General features: G+C 37.9%; 1 protein-coding gene across 23 annotated transcripts in view; it reads right to left on the reverse strand.

The window, feature by feature from the left end:
- PDE1A (phosphodiesterase 1A) overlaps positions 1–20484 on the reverse strand; it is a 462136-nt gene that overhangs the window by 21257 nt on the left and 420395 nt on the right. For 5 of the 23 annotated variants that reach the window (XM_055380339.2, XM_055380342.2, XM_055380341.2 and 2 more), the window contains 4 exons: positions 9661–9744; positions 8490–8598; positions 5069–5144; positions 4133–4489 (listed from right to left, as the gene is read on the reverse strand). The exons of 3 other annotated variants lie outside the window; for them this stretch is intronic. In XM_055380339.2, the coding sequence (XP_055236314.1) occupies positions 5096–5144; positions 8490–8598; positions 9661–9744 (242 nt within the window). In that variant the 3' untranslated portion in view covers positions 4133–4489; positions 5069–5095. Of the gene's footprint in view, positions 1–4132; positions 4490–5068; positions 5145–8423; positions 8599–9660; positions 9745–20484 lie in introns of those variants that run through there. 15 more of the 23 variants (XM_055380347.1, XM_019022625.3, XM_019022629.3 and 12 more) reach the window with 7 other exon arrangements.

Genomic DNA, 20484 nt, shown 5'->3' on the forward strand with positions numbered 1-20484 from the left:
AAGCTGCTCTGCCACTTGGGCTATGTGACCCAAGAGCTCCAATGGTCCTTGCTGTATCAGTGGCAGATAGGTATGCTGTTTGGAGTCTTTGGCAGGGCCCTACAGGTGAATCACAATAGAGGTCTTTAGGATTCTGGAATGAGGCCTGGCATCATCTGCAGATAACTACTCTCCTTTTGCGAGGTAGCTCTTGACCTGCTACTAGGCCTTAGTAAAAGCTGAATGCTTGGCCTTGGGCCAGCAAATTACCATGTGACCTGAACTACCTACCATTAACTGGGTGTTATTTGGCCCATTAAGCCATAAAGTTGGGGAGACACAGCAGTATTCTGTCATCACATGGTAGTGGTATACACATGATTGGGCTGAAGCAGGTCCTGAAGGCATAAGTAAGTTACGTGAAGTAGCCCAAATGCCCATAGTCCTCACTCCTTCTACACTGCCTCCTCTCTCCCAGTTTGTACTATGCCTTCATGGGGAGTTCCCTACAATCAGTTGACAGAGGACAAGAATACATGGTCCAATGGTTTGGCTGGATGGTCAAGGACTTGGAAGGAACATAATTGGAATATTGATAACACAGAAATTTGGGGAAGAGTTATGTGTATAGACCTCTCTGAGTGGGCAAAAAATGTAAAAATATTTGTGTTCCATATGAATACTCACCAAAACGTGACCTCAGCAGAGGAGGGTGTTAATAATCAAGTGAATAAGATGACCCATTCTGTGGATACCAGTCAGCCTCCTCCTCAGCTACCATTGTCATTGCCCAGTGAACTCATGAACAAAGTGACCATGGTGGTAGGGATAGAGGTGATTCATGGGCTCAGCAACATGGGCCTCCACTCACCAAGAGTGATCTGGCTACTGCCTCGCCATAGACTGAGCACTCACAGACCAATAGTGAGCACTCAGAGACCAACAGTGAGCCCTACTATGGCACCATTCCCCAGGGCAGATTGATTCCATTAGACTACTTCCATCACAGAAGGGGCAGCATTTTGTCCTTACTGGCATAGACACTTACTATGGATATGGATTTGTCTTCCCTGCATACAATGCTATTGCCAAAACTACCATCTGTAGACTTATGTAATGACTTATTCACTGCCATCCTATTCCACATAGCATTGTTTCTGACCCAGAACTCACTTCACAGGGAAAAAGTGCAGCAATCAGCTCATGCTCATAGAATTCACTGGGCTTAGCGTGTTTCCCATTATCCTGAAGAAGCTGGCTTCTACAGTACCAGCTAGGTGACAATATTTTACAGGGCTGAGATAGATTTCTCCAGAAGGTTGTATATGTTCTGAATCAGCATCCAATATATGGTACTGTTTCTCCCATAGCCAGGAGTCATAGGTCCGGGAATCAATAGGTAGAAATGGAAGTGGAACTACTTACCATCACCTCTAGTGACCCACTAGCAAAATTTTTTCTCACTGTTTCTGCAACATTATGTTCTTCTGGCCTAGTTCTGCAGGGAACTTTGTTTCAGAGGGAGGCATGCTTCTACTAGGAGACACAAAAATGATTCAACTGAACTGAGAATTAAAACTGTGACTTGGCTGCTTTGGGTTCCTCATGATTCTTGAGTCAACAGGCTAAAAAGGGAGTTAGGGTGTTGGCTAGGGCGATTCATCTAGGCTACTAAGGGCGATTGATTGGCCTACTGCTCCACAATGGAGATAAAGAATAGTATTTCTGGAATACAGAAGGTTCCTTAGAGCAACTGTTAGTATTAACCTGTCCTGTGATGAAGGTCAATGGGAAACTACAACCACTCAATATAGGCTGGACTATGAATTGCCCAGACTCTTCAGGAATGAAGGTTTGGGTCACCTTGCCAGGCAAAGAACCATGACCAGCTGAGGTGCTTACTGAAGGCAATACAGAATACAGAATGGGTAGTAGAAGACATGTATAAATACCATATACAGCCATGTGGCCAGATACAGAAATGAGGATTGTAATTTTTATAAGTATTTCCTATTTTGTTAAGAATACATTTGTATGTATATTAACATGTCTTAAGCAAGTATCGTTTTGTTTTCTCTTTTCCCTTTATCATGTAACATAAGATTTATTGACTTAATATCAGCATTTGAATATTGTTAATTTTATATCAGATTTGAGTTGCAGGAGATCAGAAGAGTAAACAACACTCATGAACTTTATCCTTTCTTCTGAGGACGGGATTAGTACATGTTGGCTTGTAAACAGGATAGTTTTACCATGTTGGACAGAATTATGACCTTTTTATAGTCTTCATCTGGAGATTAGGTGTGGTTTAAAGAGGTGCATAATGGGTGCCAAGCTGGCAAGGGGTAGACTTGTGATGGGTAATTTTAGGTACAAACTTGACTGGATTGAGGGATGCCTAGATGGCTGGTGAAGCATTGTTTTAGGGTGCGCCTAGGTGACTGTTTCCAGAGAAGATTAACCCATGAGTCAGTGGGCTGAGAGAGAAAAAGACCTACCCTGAATATGGGCCGGCACCATCCAATCAGCTGGGGGAGCAGCTGGGACAAAGCAGGTAGAAAAAGGGAGACACTCAGCTTGCTCTGGCTTTCTCTCTTTCCTTTCTGAGTAGGAAACTTCCATCACAGAAGGGGCTGTTTATCCTCCTTCCCTTGGACATTCAGCTCCAGGTTCTCAACCTTTGGACCCTGAGACTTGTACAAACAGCCTCCCGGGAGGGGGTGGTCTAAGGCCTTCGGCCTCAGGCTGGGGCTCCACTGTTCACTTTCCTGGTTTCTCGGCTTTTGCATTTGGACTGAGCCAAGCCACCAGCTTTTCTGGCTCTCCAGCTTGCAGATGGCCCATCATGGGACTTTGCCTTTGTGACTGCATGAGGCAATTCTCCCTAATAAATTTCATTTCACATGTATTTCTTATTGTTTCTGTTCCTCTGGAGAACCTTGACTAATCTGATGATATTTTATAGCCAAGTTTTCCACCTCCTGTGAGAAGGCAAGGCGAGATAGATGAAATAAATATACTTATTTGTGAAAATACATTATTCAATACTGGACATCAGCCATTCTTAGCTAATTAATTGTTGGAGTGCTTCCACTAGTTTAGCACAGTTAACTATTAAGTAAACTGGTAACAGTAAAAGATGATGTAGGAAAGCAGCTCTTAAAAACCAGACTTTTTCGAAAAAGAAATAACTTAGCTAACCTTAAACTGAATTATGTAGGAAACAAGTCAATTTCAAATCCAACAAAAACAGTACAGTAAACCGTTTATGTTCTGAGAGACCAAAATAAATACCCACTTATTAACTAAGATGAACCCTAAGGTTAAGGAAACAAAAGTTACTTCCAGGTTGAGTGTTGAGAGCTTGACTGTCATGGAAACTTCCTAAATTCCTACGGCTATAAGAAAAACCACATTCTTGGTAAACTCCCTAACAATAGGAGATATCAGAAAAATTGCAGACCCTTCCTAACTGATTTATAGCCCACACCACTACAACTTTAAGAAGACTGAGGGCCAATCTTACAAACATTCTTTACTGAGAAGTAACTAAAGATCTCAAGCCAGTTTTGGCCAGCTTACAGAGACTGTCCACAAACTTTGTATCCTATGTTTCTTTAAAAGAAAGAGCCAAATTCCTCCTCATTTTAATGCTAAATCCCCACCCCAAAATGAACATGGGATGTACATTACATATATGTTTACCCATTAGGCATGTGCTTGACTCTGCTCATAAATATGTATAGCTTTTTCCCCAAACCTGCTAAATATGTATGCCTCTATTGTGTAATAGACTCTGTGAGGCATAAAAACCCAACTACCCTTTCCCTCTTCGAAGAGAGCATCTTTGGTACATACTGGAGACTGTCTCTTCCCAGTTGCAAACTGATATTGCCAGTAAAACTCACCTTTCTACTATTTGGACAACCTGGTGGGTTTTTGGATGATACATTTCATCCCTGCCATTCACTCTCACTATAATATAAACATGTTTTCAAAGATATCTATCCCTTAGGACAAATGGTAGAATTAATGTAAAAGATAATTTTTTTTTTAAATTTGCACTACCTTTTTGACGTTTTAGAAAAGGGACAATCTAAGGTGAAAACAGGTGGACCAAGCTTTATTGTAGAAATGACAAAATTAGCAATTAGCTGCTCAAAGAAAATTTATTGGCACTCAGTAAAGACAAATGCCACAAAATGCCATTGAAACAGATATCTGAAAGCACAAGGTGCTGATGTAGCCACTAGATGAATCTGTTCGGTAGCAGTTGAGCCCGGTGAATTAAGGAGTTTACAGCTGTTATTTATGTGGCTCATGATGCTTATTGAGCAATCTGCAAAAATAGATTCCCTGTCTCACACAGGACAGGGTAGATTTCCAGCAAGCATAATCAAAATCTCCAAGTCTTTTGGTCAAATTAGAGCTGCCACCATGCACGAGGTTTTACTTAAAGGTGTTTACTGATGGATAAACTCACACTTCTGTGAACTGGTTCTTGCTTCTGAAAAAAAAAAAAAGCGTACTTATTTTAATAATTTAGAGAAAATGCTGTAAAGAAGTTATGAAAAAATGTAATTCTCATTTATAATCAGCCATGATTGTAAAAAATTACTGTGGTAAAATTATGAAGAGAAACATAATTGGCATATTTTCCTTAATTTTTAATATACTTTGCTTTTGCTATTGAAACTTTTGTGATTCTTGTATTCATCAGTGGTGATCTTAAGATGATTCATTTTTCTTTATAACTCAACTTATTTTTTACTCTACTTGAATTGTTGCCTGGATTCCTATGGAGTCCAACTCTAGTTCTTATCAACTAGAGCAGACACTCTCAGAATCTAATGAGAGATTATCTTGAAACCTATTAATATTGTCTGCTAACAAATAGTATGCAATGCAAATATTTGGATGTAGAATTTTATTATGTAAAGAAATGATATTCTGTGATTTATTTTCAAAATAAAAAAGAATAAAATCATGTTTCCTTTTCCTTTATCCACAGAAAATATCTTTCTCTTATTAAAAAATGTTGAAATATGCTAACAACAACAACAAAATTTCTGATTGAATTACAGACCTGGAAGGGCTAATGCTGTCACATAGGTTATAACATGATTTTCAGGTGGAATTGTGCTCTATCATTCCTCAATCTCCTGAAATGGCATCAAGGAAATTATTAAGTCTTGTGTGCATGTGTGTGTAAGTGTATGTGTGTGTATATCTGACAAGTTATAATCATGCCCAATATAATGCTATTTTTTGTAATGTAATGTAAATATCATAAATAATTTCTTTAACTCATAAGCATTTGGTAAACTCATAAGCATTAAGATGAATTATAGAAGGACAATTTTGGCTACATGTGGGTTTTAGAACAATTCTAAACTCATTGAAATTAGGTTTCTTCTCTTTACTATTTACCAGACTTTACATTGATTCCATCTCCAGTTTAGTAGAGTTATGGAAATACAATTTTAAGGAAAGAATATTGTACATTGAAAAAAATATACGGAAACATAAATGCTGAAAGTTATACCATTAAGAATTAGTTATATTTATTTATTTGCACACATATGTGGCATGGATTTTGTATATCAACACAATAAATGTCATAAGCTCTGAGTGATACAACTAAAATAATAGTAAAGGCAGTATTGGCTAAAATTGTTGATCATAACAATGAGATATGACACACAGAAAGAAAAAAAATCTATAATACTCAATAAGGACCATCTGCTAGGGTTCCTGTTAAACAAATGGGAGGGAAAAAACGCATACCTTGGATGAAGGGGATTGGTGGAATCTTCTGGAAATAACTTCTAATATCCTGACTGTATCTAACTACGAGTAAACATCTAAGAGTTACTCCAAGACAGATGAGCTTCACAGACCACCCCTACTTTTAAATTTAGTAAAGAGTACATCATCTGATAACTCATCTTCCTACCAACCCAGATCCTTTCTTGTCCTAGTCCTGCCCCCCTTGGGAAAACATTTTATCATCACCAAGCCAGCTAATAATCTCTATGGGAATGCAAGCATGCTCCCTCTACCTTCCTTCTTACTTTTGTTGTCCATGCAAATACAGTGGATAGGAGACACACACACACACACACACACACACACACTCTCTCCCTCTCTCTCTTTCTCTTTCTTGAACACACACACACACACACACTCACACACACAATATTACTTAAAATATCCTTAAGTTCTGCTGCTGTCAGAATCCTTCCATCAGCAGATTTTGAGCACACTTTTTGCTCTGGAGGGAAGTTTAGAGAATTTAACTAAACCAACCCATCATAATTAACTTCTAGAACATGATACAGGTTACTGGTTTTGAATTTGGGCAAAATAGATGAAAAGCCCCGCCTTTTCAAAAATTAGTTTTGTGACGTTAGACAAATAATTTAGTTTCTCTGAGTGAGCTTCACTTTTGTCAGACTAAAATTCTTTCCTTGTAGAGTTAGCTGTAATTTTTTTTGTATAGATGGTCAATGATAAATGACCATCTATACAAAATGATAAAATGATAAAAAATGAAATGATAAAGTGAAATGATAAAAAATTTCACTCCCAAATTCATAACTTTCAACATTTAAAAATAAAAATATCTGTGAGATATAACTAATCTTATGAGCACATTTGTAAGCTCATTGGATAAATTGTGCTAAGATTAAACAGAAGTAGATTTGATGAAGCAATTATGCTAGTCTTTGGGGTAAGGTTTCACAGGAAATTCTTTCCTCTTTCTGTCTGTACTCCTACCGCATAGCTATACCATATAATTTTCTGTGTGCTATATGAAACCGTGAAAAGAAATGAGGAAGTTAGATTCATTTGTAATACATGTATACACCTGTGATGCTGGAGACTTACTTCGCTGCCTTAGACCTAAGTTCTCACCTTGGATTTAGATATGATAATATCTAAATTGTAGGGTTATTTGTCTGACTAAACAGGATAGTGCTTGTAATAAAACTCAGTGTATTTCCTGGAACATAAAGATGTAGTTAGTAGAATATGAATCTACATTTGATTTGGCATTAATACCAACATAATTACAAAGATCATTTACCATACCTAATACAAAATATTGCATTTTAAGATGTTTCAAATATAAACAATATATAAAGTTTAATTAGTGAACTATGATAATATATTAAAATACTATGTTAATCATAAGGCAAATTTGATCTTTTAATAATGTTAGTACTTTCCCACCAATTTTAAATGTTTCTCTTACTTCTAGTGAAAAACACTTCTAGTTTTGTTTTTACATTTTTAAACCAGTGATATAAAACCTATTCCCATTTTTTTGTTTCCTACTGAGAAAATGTATGAGCTTTTCTAGCAAAAACATAATTTAAATAAACTGTAAAATGTTAAAAATATAAGCAACCATCTAACTCAGTAACTCGTGATATTTTCTAATTACAAATGTAGGTCATAGGTACAGTGATTAAGATTTTGAAAAATGTCCTGAGGGTAATGAGGAAATTAAATTTTTATAGGAATTCTAATGAAATTGAAAATAACAGACAAACCATGATCAACCCAGACAATATGCAGTATTGCATATTATGTATGGTACATGATTTTTGTTTGAAGAACTATAGATGTCATTTTAGGGAAACCATCAGGCTTTTGCTTTGTTGAATTGATTAATCTTTTGACCAGAACTAAATTGTTCTGAAAAATTGGGTGTATTTTAGAAGCAGAATGAGAAGAGAGATGGATAGAGACCTGGAATCAAGAGGAACAGAAGCCTATAGGTTTTGGAGAGAGAGGAGATGAGTGGTAACAAAAGAAGGGATTTCTGTTCTTCAAGGTGTAAGGTTAAGACAACAGAGCTTCCAATAATTTGGAAGCACTTTCAGTACTTGGAGCGGGGCTAATTATTGGGGGTATATAACAAAGTCTTGAGTTTGTCCTTGGTGTGAGCATTACACATGAACCCAGTCAAATTCTGGTCACACATCAAACTCCTACTAGATGAGAGCGGCACCAGAATGGGAGAACTGTCTCTGAGAGCTGTTCCATACCTTGTACCCAAAGACTTAGCTTACTCTGCCCCATCATCTCTGTTCGACAGTGCAACATCCAACCCAATACTCCATTCCCTATTATTACCTCTACTTCCCAAATTTCCACACTTCCTGTCCCAGAGTTTTCAGAAGCCACAAAACTCCCATGAACTCTTGCATGCATTACTCATATTGCAAAGTACAATTAGGCAAGTGACTAGGTTTGAGGTATCAGAAAACATAGCAAATGCAGACATAAAACATGAGGAGAAACTTTTGGGGAACAACCCTTACATTTAGTTTGCCCTTGTGTGATTTATCAGATTTTTAAGGTCATTTAGCTAACAAACAAAAACATACTACAAAATAGTGGGTAATACTATTTCATTTATGTGGACTCACCATTAATATCAGACTTCCACAAAGTGGAGCAAACTTTCTTCTAATCAACACTGACAGAGCTCTTACCTAGCCCTGAGTAGGAGACACCAGAAATCTGATGCTGAACAGCCCATGAGTTCTGCTCTCAAGAACAAAAGATGATAGGCATTTGTTTGCACTGGTACATAGGTGGTCTCTGTAAATATTTTTGTAATGACTTAATTAGTGGTTCTCAACCTTTTATCAAAATCCATAGTTTTTACATTTGTAACATACTCCAATCATATCTCATAATACACAGTGGTTCTCATTGCATAGAGAAATGGTGCACACACCCAAAGCAGAATGCCAGAACCTCGATAAGGCATGTGTAGTTAAATGTCCTCTCCACCTCCACTCTTACTGGAACTCTAATTTGGGTAGGCCTCCTGCAAATGCATTTCTCACTTCTCATTTTGAGAATGCAAGGTAGAATATGATAAGCAGTCTAACTACACTACAGTATGAAAGAGACAGCTATGTTTATAAAACTAAATGATAGGCTTCTTGGAGAAGATGGCATTTTAATTGAATCTTGGAAGACAGGTAGGATTTTAATAAGCAGAATGGAGGAGAAGGCCCAGGAAGAGCATTCTATGAGGAGGGAAGAACAAAACCAAAGGTAGAGAGATAGGAAAACATAGGCGTAGCTAGACTTCAAGTTGTGTGAAGAGTAACCTTAAGTTCCAGGACCAGTCATGACCTTGTCCACTGATCTTCCCAGGAGTAGAGAGCAAACATTCCAGGGTACAACAGTATGAATCAAGATCTAGATATCATGTGGGATAGACACAATGGAACTATCCCATCCCTAGGTGGATATAACTGCAAAGGTTCCCATTGCCGTTTCCTGACTTCAGCCTGCCAAGGTGAAGCTGGCTCAGATTTAGATCTGTACTTGGCTTGTCCTGACCATGAGCTGGTATTTCCTGCTCTTCCCCTACATGTCCTGTTGCACTGATTTAAATGCACAAAAGTGTTCTACCTAGACCTTCCTCTGTGAACTGGAGAAAGGGCATGTTGAACTTTAAAAAAATCAAGTAGTCCAGATGATGCTGATAGGCTGCCCAGGTTGAAAACTTTTGAGTTATACCTTTGTAATAAAGGAATGAGTGAATGAATGGATAACACACAAGCACACACCATTCAAACAATTATTTAAGCTCTTCTAGGGTTAAGTGACTCTGAATATCACTTCTTAGAACTTCGTGATTCTTACCTTCTGAAAGTTCCACTCTATCAAATGCATACTCCTGCTCTATTGTACTGCTAACATGATGTAGAACATGATCTGAAGACAAAGCTGAAGAGGTTAAATTGGAAATAGGAACAATAAAGGAAATATATAATATAATAATTTAATTTACTAATAATTTAAAATATATAAAATTACTAACATGATCTCATTTAAACTTCTAATTACATTTTGAACCATAATTAGAGAGAGAATGATAGCAAGCTCTAGTTTTTATTTCTGAAAGACTTTGTTTTCCTCTGTTTGATTATTTGTCCCTTTTGAAATCTAAAATGTACATGTATATTCTCTCAGAATTGCTTAGGATTCAGTCCTGGGAACTTAGAAGTTATAATGTAAAGTGAACTGTGCTTTACATGAAGGGTTTTGATTGAATTAAAAAGATAGTGGAAAGGAATAGCAAATATTTTAAGAACACATACCTTATAAATACAACTTTTTAAAGTAATTCAATACAAAGTAACATTGACATGTTTTCCTTACTTTCAAAAAATCAATTTTTACTTTCTCTAAGCAACAGATGTGGAAGAGTGAGGCCCACTGGTGAGTACTAATAGGCATTGCTGGCAAATAAAAACATGTGCTCAGAAAGCTCACAGAGACCCGTGAGATAAAACTACAGATAAATACCACAGGGGAATGTAGGTCTTTGAGAGTCACTGCTCTGTAACTAGTTGGGGTGGGGTGCCAAGGCTAACACTGCTATTCATTCTCCCTGAGCAGCTTGTTATCTAGCAGTCCTAAAGGTGATTTGAAAATATTCACTGAAAAAGCCTCTCTAAGTGTCCACAGAATCAGAGCTTGGGAATGGAGCCTGAAGCCATTCAGCCTTATTTCCTGATGACATCCATGGACGCAGACCTAGGTTTTTCACAGAGAAGCAAAGGAGGAATATAAAGGTGGTACTCAGATTGATTACTTATTTATTGTTCCAATAACAACTTTTTCACATGCTCTGAAACCAAAAGGAAGACTTGGCTTGATTCAAACTGTGATACTTTTCAGAAGGAGCAAGAGAAACTCTGAGAGTCAATCAGGGGAGGGTAAAACAACTGTTTCTTGCATTTATTTTTAAAGTTCTCTGCATTACACACTGAACAAAAAGAAGGGCAAATTCACTATTCCTACTCTGTTACAGTCCTCAAGTTTTTAAGCTGGCTTGTATAATCCTTTAAGTATTTTCTGGGAAGAAATAGTTTAAATAATTCAATTAACACCTTAAGATTGTCCTACACGTTGCATAAAACAGAACAGGTTATCTCATTTGTTTTTTATTTATTTTATTTTATTTTTATTATACTTTAAGTTCTGGGATACATGTGCAGAATGTGTAGGTTTGTTACAGAGGTATACACGTGCCGTGGGGGTTTGCTGCACCCATCAACCCGTCATCTACATTAGATATTTCTCCTAATGCTATTCCTCCCCTAGCCCCCCACCCTCTGACAGGCCCTGGTGTATGATGTTCCCTTCCCTGTGTCCATGTGTTCTCATTATTCAAGTCCCACTTATAAGTAAGAACATGCTGTATTTGGTTTTCTGTTCCTGTGTTAGTTTGCTGAGAATGATGGTTTCCAGCTTCATCCATGTCCCTGCCAAGGACATGAACTCATCCTTTTTAATGGCTGCATAGTATTCCATGGTGTATATATGCCACATTTTCTTTATCCAGTCTATCATTGATGAGCATTTGGGTTGGTTCCAAGTCTTTGCTATTGTGAACAGTGCTGCAATAAACATACGTGTGTATGTATATTTATAGTAGAATGATTTATAATCCTTTGGGTACATACCCAGTAATGGGAATGCTGGGTCAAATGGTGTTTCTAGTTCTAGATCCTTAAGGAATTGCCACACTGTCTTCCACAATGGTTGAACTAATTTACCCTCCCACCAACAGTGTAAAAGCATTCCTATTTCTCCACATCCTCTCCAGTATCTGTTATTTCCTGACTTTTTAATGATCACCATTCTAACTGGTGTGAAATGGTGTCTCATTGTGGTTTTGGTTTGTGTTTCTCTAATGACCAGTGATGATGAGCATTTTTTCATATGTTTGTTGGCCACATAAATGTCATCCTTTGAAGTGTCTGTTCATATCCTTCACCCACTTTTTGATGGGGTTGTTTGTTTTTTTCTTGTAAATTTGTTTAAGTTCTTTGTAGATTCTGGATATTAACCCTTTGTCAGATGGATAGAGTGCAAAAATTTTCTCCCATTCTGTAGGTTGTCTGTTCAGTCTGATGATAGTTTCTTTTGATGATAGTTTCTTTGCTGTGCAGAAGCTCTTTAGTTTTGTATAAAGTGTAAGGAAGGGGTCCAGTTTCAGTTTTCTGCATATGGCTAGCCAGTTTTCCCAACATCATTTATTTATTTATTTATTTATTTATTTATTTATTTATTTATTTATTTATTTTTGCCAGGAACACTGAATCTTTTTTTTCTTTTTTTTTACTATTATACTTTAAGTTTTAGGGTACATGTGGACATTGTGCAGGTTAGTTACATATGTATACATGTGCCATGCTGGTGCGCTGCACCCACTAACTGGTCATCTAGCATTAGGTATATCTCCCAATGCTATCCCTCCCACCTCCCCCCACCCCACAACAGTCCCCAGAGTGTGATGTTCCCCTTCCTGTGTCCATGTGTTCTCATTGTTCAATTCCCACCTATGAGTGAGAATATGTGGTGTTTGGTTTTTTGTTCTTGCGATAGTTTACTGAGAATGATGCTTTCCAATTTCATCCATGTCCCTACAAAGGACATGAACTCATCCTTTTTTATGGCTGCATAGTATTCCATGGTGTATATGTGCCACATTTTCTTAATCCAGTCTATCATTTTTGGACATTTGGGTTGGTTCCAAGTCTTTGCTATTGTGAATAGTGCCGCAATAAACATACGTGTGCATGTGTCTTTATAGCAGCATGATTTATAGTCCTTTGGGTATATACCCAGTAATGGGATGGCTGGGTCAAATGGTATTTCTAGTTCTAGATCCCTGAGGAATCGCCACACTGACTTCCACAATGGTTGAACTAGTTTACAGTCCCACCAACAGTGTAAAAGTGTTCCTATTTCTCCACATCCTCTCCAGCACCTATTGTTTCCTGACTTTTTAATGATTGCCATTCTAACTGGTGTGAGATGGTATCTCATTGTGGTTTTGATTTGCATTTCTCTGATGGCCAGTGATGGTGAGCATTTTTTCATGTGTTTTTTGGCTGCATAAATGTCTTCTTTTGAGAAGTGTCTGTTCATGTCCTTCACCCACTTTTTGATGGGGTTCTTTGTTTTTTTCTTGTAAATTTGTTTGAGTTCATTGTAGATTCTGGATATTAGCCCTTTGTCAGATGAGTAGGTTGTGAAAATTTTCTCCCATTTTGTAGGTTGCCTGTTCACTCTAATGGTAGTTTCTTTTGCTGTGCAGAAGCTCTTTAGTTTAATTAGATCCCATTTGTCAACTTTGTCTTTTGTTGCCATTGCTTTTGGTGTTTTACACATGAAGTCCTTGCCCATGCCTATGTCCTGAATGGCAATGCCTAGGTTTTCTTCTAGGGTTTTTATGGTTTTAGGTCTAACGTTTAAGTCTTTAATCCATCTTGAATTGATTTTTGTATAAGGTGTAAGGAAGGGATCCAGTTTCAGCTTTCTACATATGGCTAGCCAGTTTTCCCAGCACCATTTATTAAATAGGGAATCCTTTCCCCATTGCTTGTTTTTCTCAGGTTTTTCAAAGATCAGATAGTTGTAGATATGCGGCATTATTTCTGAGGGCTCTGTTCTGTTCCATTGATCTATATCTCTGTTTTGGTACCAGTACCATGCTGTTTTGGTTACTGTAGCCTTGTAGTATAGTTGGAAGTCAGGTAGTGTGATGCCTCCAGCTTTGTTCTTTTTGCTTAGGATTGACTTGGCGATGCGGGCTCTTTTTTGGTTCCATACGAACTTTAAAGTAGTTTTTTCCAATTCTCTGAAGAAAGTCATTGGTAGCTTGATGGGGATGGCATTGAATCTGTAAATTACCTTGGGCAGTATGGCCATTTTCATGATATTGATTCTTCCTACCCATGAGCATGGAATGTTCTTCCATTTCTTTGTATCCTCTTTTATTTCCTTGAGCAGTGGTTTGTAGTTCTCCTTGAAGAGGTCCTTCACATCCCTTGTAAGTTGGATTCCTAGGTATTTTATTCTCTTTGAAGCAATTGTGAATGGGAGTTCACTCATGATTTGGCTCTCTGTTTGTCTGTTGTTGGTGTATAAGAATGCTTGTGATTTTTGTACATTGATTTTGTATCCTGAGACTTTGCTGAAGTTGCTTATCAGCTTAAGGAGATTTTGGGCTGAGACAATGGGGTTTTCTAGATATACAATCATGTCGTCTGCAAACAGGGACAATTTGATTTCCTCTTTTCCTAATTGAATACCCTTTATTTCCTTCTCCTGCCTAATTGCCCTGGCCAGAACTTCCAACACTATGTTGAATAGGAGTGGTGAGAGAGGGCATCCCTGTCTTGTGCCAGTTTTCAAAGGGAATGCTTCCAGTTTTTGCCCATTCAGTATGATATTGGCTGTGGGTTTGTCATAGATAGCTCTTATTATTTTGAAATACGTCCCATCAATACCTAATTTATTGAGAGTTTTTAGCATGAAGGGTTGTTTAATTTTGTCTAAGGCTTTTTCTGCATCTATTGAGATAATCATGTGGTTTTTGTCTTTGGCTTTGTTTATATGCTGGATTACATTTATTGATTTGCCTATATTGAACCAGCCTTGCATCCCAGGGATGAAGCCCACTTGATCATGGTAGATAAGCTTTTTGATGTGCTGCTGGATTCGTTTTGCCAGTATTTTATTGAGGATTTTTGCATCAGTGTTCATCAAGGATATTGGTCTAAAATTCTCTTTTTTTGTTGTGTCTCTGCCTGGCTTTGGTATCAGAATGATGCTGGCCTCATAAAATGAGTTAGGGAGGATTCCCTCTTTTTCTATTGATTGGAATAGTTTCGGAAGGAATGGTACCAGTTTCTCCTTGTACCTCTGGTAGAATTCGGCTGTGAATCCATCTGGTCCTGGACTCTTTTTGGTTGGTAAGCTATTGATTATTGCCACAATTTCAGATCCTGTTATTGATCTATTCAGAGATTCAATGTCTTCCTGGTTTAGTCTTGGGAGAGTGTATGTGTCAAGGAATTTATCCATTTCTTCTAGATTTTCTAGTTTATTTGTGTAGAGGTGTTTGTAGCATTCTCCAACACCATTTATTAAATAGGGAATCCTTTCCCTATTGCTTGTTTTGGTGAGGGTTGTCAAAGATCAGACGGTTGTAGGTGTGTGGCATTATTTCTGAGGCCTCTGTTCTGTTCCATTGGTCTATGTATCTGTTTTGGTACCAGTACCATGCTATTTTGGTTACTGTAGCCTTGTAGTATAATTTGAAGTCACGTAGCATGATGCCTCCAGCTTTGTTCTTTCATTCGGATTTCCCCATAATAAAAAAATGTCTTTTTTGTTGCTCAGTTTCCTCCTGAAATATGTCTTTGACATTACTAACCATACTGAAACACCTCAATGGATATAAAATTATGGATTTAATTTGTATCACATGATTCAGTTCCATCACATTAAATCACTTAAATTCAAAGAAAAAAATAAGCTTCTAATCTTTTTTTTTCTGTAAAGTGATGAAACATACTTGATAAATGTTCTTTGAATAATAGTATTTTAAATACACTTAATTTAGTAATCACACATTGTTTTTCATTTCTTTTTTAAAACAACTACAAAAGCTTATTTTGTGTGTCTCAATGAGCTGATACAGTGAATCATTAGCTGATCTGGTTTTGTTTCTACTTGTTTGTTATCACAGGCTCATGCCTATTTAGACAAGGAGACACAGGGGATGTTACTAAGCTACCCCAGAAACAAAGGCATCTATCCTTTGTCTTCAAATTCAAAAGCCACATCCATGCATGGCTAAAAGGTTTTTGGAAAATACTTAATCAAGTTCTACCTTCCCACCCATACTTCCAGAGGAGATCCAGGTTTCTCACTCCCTGGACATGGATCTAGGTTTTCCCTAAGAGAAGCAAAAAGGGGTATGAAGGTGCCATTCAAATTGGAGGAGGGAAAAGTTTAACTCCTTACCCTTCCAGTGACATATTTTTCACCCCCTATGAAACCAAAAGTAAGGTGTAAGGGAGAAAAGAGTTGGAAGATTCAAGAGACTTAGACAATTATAGTCTGAGACGGGACCTGCTCTCTGAGTTTGGCCATCCCTGTGTATTTTGAGTTATTTCCGAGGGAAAAACAAGAAAGAATTCTGAGAAAAAGTCAGGGATCCAGGGGTTAGAGAAGATCTTTGTCATGTTCCCTTATCCAGCATTCTGAACAAGGTGGGTGTTCTCAGCGTGCAAGGAATAGAGGAGGGGTGGCTGTGTAGAATGTCAGGACAGGAGAGCCTGAGAGAGCGCCTGCAGTATTCAGTCAACCCCAGTGACTCTGATGTGAAGACCAGCCTGTCCTTAAGCCCTGAGAAGTACAATGAGAAGGAGAAGAAAAGAGAGCAAGCAAGCTGTGAAAAGCAAAGATGTGGGGGCCTGCCGTGGGGAAGCAAGGGGTCAGAGTCAGAAGGTGATACAAGCCAAAAACCAATGGGGGCTGTCTGTCTGGAAAGATGAGAGAGAGGCCAGAGGTCAAGCAAGGACCTGATGCTCATCTGAAATCCATTGATACCACAACGTTAGTCCCCAGGGACTGCAATGCCATCTAAAGAAGGAGGAAAGAGAGGTCAGAAACCCTGGATTGACCAGGCTTACTCTGATTCAGTCAAAACACTTAAATGATAAGCTTATATTTTCTTCAAACAGGTAGCATGAGGACATAGCTAGAAACTATGTTTGGTCACAGAGAAATAATGAAGGGTATATTATTTATGCACCTGATTTGTGGCCTAAGGATATGATATGTACAGACTTAAACAAAACACTAATATTTAAAAAGTATCTGTACAGTATTTGGATTTTTTTTTCTGTCTCATGTTTTCTGCAAGATCCAGAAAACTGCTGAAACAGAACAACATTTGTGTTGTCATGGATAAATTTTAAAAAGCATCTTGTTGAGTGGAAAGCAATTCATAAAGGAATATATATGGCACAGTTCCATATATATGTCTGTTTAGTTTTAAAACAGACAAAACTAAATTATACATTGTTTAAAATTATACAAAGAGGGATAACAGCTTAAGAAAAGAATGATTATCACAAAATTCAAAACAATAATTAGCTCATGGGTGGGAGAGAAGGAAATAAATGATTAGAGAAGGCATAGAGAGAATTCCAAGGGCACGGCAAGATCATATATTTCATATTTTGGGGCCTAGATGGTAGGTTTTCTACCTCTCTCCTTCCTTCTTCCCTTCTCCTCCTTTCTCTACCCCCTCCTCTCTTGTCCTCCCTCTTGCACTCTGTCTCTCTCTTTCTTCCCTGCCTACTGCAGATGATCATTTGAATTTCTACTTTGTGCCAGTCTCTGTTCAAAGAGCTTGGGATACATCAGCGATGGAAACAAACATCCTTATTTTAATGAACCTTATTTTTAAGGGGGTGAAGTAGATAATAAAAATGAAGCATAATAGGTCAACAATCTCTCCCTGCTCTAGGACTAGGGAGATGTTTTTGCGATATCTGTGAAATAGAGCTTAAGGGTTAATATGATGATGAGCAAACATCTGGAATTCTCTTCAAAGCCCTGATGCTTAATTAATATTCCAAAGCTCTAAACATCATATGACCTGCTTATTTTAATTTCAATGCAATTGTAATAAAGAAACTTTCATCTTCAGCGTATAAGACTAGAAGTGGTAGGTACTAGAAAATTAAAATGGCAATATCTGATACTCAGTGACTTTAAAATTGATCACTATGTTAGTAGATGTATTTTAATAGCTTATCATTGTTTCATTTTTATGCAATATTTCGTGTATATAAATGAATTATAGATGCATATATAAAGCACATGTTAGACATAATCATAATCATAATGATAAAATGAACTTTTGTGTGTCTAGTGCCCAATCTAGGAAGTAAAATTCTACTTATTTCTAATAATATGAAATTTTGGGTTGAAAAATTCTTATCTTTAAGAATGTTGAATATTGAATATTGTATATTGCCCTCACTCTCTTCTAGCTTGTAGGGTTTCTGCTGAGAGATCTGCTGTTAGTCTGATGAGCTTCCCTTTGTAGGTGACCTGACCTTTTTCTCTGGCTGCCCTTAAACATTTTTTCCTTTGTTTCAACCTTGGAGAATCTGAAAATTACGTGTCCTGGCATTGATCTTCTCATGGAGTATCTTAGTGGTGTTCTCTGTATTTCCTGAATTTGAATGTTGGCCTGTCTTGCTAGGTTGGGGAAGTTCTCCTGGATAATATCCTGAAGTGTGTTTTCCAACTTGATTCCATTCTCCCAGTCTCTTTCAGGTACTCCAATCAATCGTAGCTTCAGTATCTTCACATAGTCCCACATTTCTTGGAGGTTTTGTTCATTGCTTTTCATTATTTTTTCTCTAATCTTTTCTGCATGCCTTATTTCAGCAAGATGGTCTTCAAATTCTGATATCCTTTCTTCTGCTTGATTTATTCAGCTATTGATACTTGTGTATGCTTCACAAAGTTCTTGTGCTGTGTTTTTCATCTCCATCAGGTCATTTATGTTCCTCTCTAAACTGGTTATTCTAGTTAGCAGCTCCTGTAACCTTTTATCAAGGTTCTTAGCTTCTTTGCATTGGGTTAGAACATGCTCCTTTAGCTCAGCAGAGTTTGTTATTACCCACCTTCTGAAGCCTACTTCTGTCAATTAATCCATCTCATTCTCTGTCCAGTCCTGTGTCCTTCCTGGAGAGGTGTTACAATCATTTGGAGGAGAAGAGGCATTCTGGCTTTTGGAATTTTCAGCGTTTTTGCACTGTTTCTTCCTCATCTTCATGGATTTATCTACCTTTGATCTTTGAAGCTGATGACCTTTGGATGAGGTTTTGTAGGAGGTCTTTTTTGTTGATGCTTTTGTTGTTGTTGCTTTCTGTTTGTTACTTTTTCTTCTAACAGTTAGACCCATCTTCTGCAGGTCTGCTGCAGTTTGATGGGGGTCCACTCCAGACCCTGTCACCTAGGTTTCACCAATGGAGTTTGCAGAACATCAAAGATTGCTGTCTACTCCTTCCTCTGGAAGCTTCAGCTCTCCTGTATGAGGTGTCTATTGACCCCTGTTGGGAGGTCTCTCCCAGTCAAGAGGCGCAAGGTCAGGAACCTGCTTGAGGAGGCAGTCTGTCCCTTAGCAGAACTGGTGCACTCTGCTGGGAGAGTCCCCCTTGTTAGGGTCAGCTGCTCTCTTCAGAGCCGGCAGACAGGAAAGATTAAATCCGCTGAACCTGCAACTGCAGCTGCCTCTCCCTTCAGGTGCTCTGTCCCAGGGAGTTGAGAGTCCTGTCTGTAAGCCCCTGACTGGAGCTGCTGGATTTCCTGCAGAGATGCCCTGCCCAGTGAGGAGGAATCTAGAGAAGCAGTCTGGGCACAGCCGCTTTGCTGTGTTGTGGTGAATTTTGCTTAGTCCAAACCTGTCAGTCTCCTTCACACTGTCAGGGGAAAACCGCCTACTAAAGCCCAGCAGTTTGCTTATTTTGTGCAACACTGTGTCCTTCATTCCTGTGGTGATTAGTTAAATTTTAATAGTTTTATACTGTTCCATAATATGTACATACTACAGTATATAAATCAATTTTACTGTTTTTTCCACTTTATTTTGCAGTCATGAACAATGCTGCTGTGAATATTTTAGACATGTCTTTGATGCATATGCACAAAAGTCTCTCTGGGGTAAAAATACAGAAGCAAAATTGTTGAGAAGTATGGCACATGCATCTTTAAATTTCCTACAGAATGCCAAATTGTTCCATGAAATGATTATATAATTTTACCTATATACAAATAATGTGTAAGAAAACCAAAAAGCCTGGCATCATTTTTGATTCTTCTCTTCACTTTGTTTCCTACATCTAATCTGGTAACAAATCCTGTCAGTTCAGCTTTCAAAATATCTGTATATCCAGAATCCAATCTCTTTTTACTTACCCTCCTTCTACTCACACATACTGCCACAATCTTTACATATCCAGAAATTATACACCCTCTCAACCATTACTACCTGGTCTAAGCTCCCAAGTGTCTCCTGGGTTATGAACAACAGCCTTCCTTCTGATCTCCTTGTTTCTATTTTTACTACCCAAACAAAAGAACATTTTCCATTCTGTAGCAGAGTAATCCTTTTGAAACCTCAGTTCAGATCAATCAACATTTTTTCTCAAAACTCTACATTTGGTTTCCTGTCTTTCTCGGGCCAAAACCAAAGGTCAGGCACCACATTCCCCACCCATCACATTGCCTACATTATTCCCACTTGTCCAATTTCTTCCTGCTTCACTGCCCTTCTTATTGTTTCTGGCATGTCAGGCAAGCTCGGCCTCCTAGATAATGTGGTAGCCAATCCGTTTTAAAAATTTGTTACCACCCACCCTCCCAGACCTCTCCATCATTCTCTTTCTAACCTCCATTGTGTATTTATTCAAATTATTTCTTCCTCAGTGAAGGCTTTCCTTACCAGTTTACTACATAGAAATTATCCCCAATTTCCATAGTAATTAGATTTTCTTAATCTGGTAATGTCTTTATTTTTCTTTATTTCTGAATAGTTTTGCTGGATTTAGAATTCAGCATTAGGGACACCCCTCGTTT

The sequence above is a fragment of the Gorilla gorilla genome, chromosome 11 (assembly GCF_029281585.2).
Source record: "Gorilla gorilla gorilla isolate KB3781 chromosome 11, NHGRI_mGorGor1-v2.1_pri, whole genome shotgun sequence".
Classification (NCBI taxonomy): domain Eukaryota; kingdom Metazoa; phylum Chordata; class Mammalia; order Primates; family Hominidae; genus Gorilla; species Gorilla gorilla.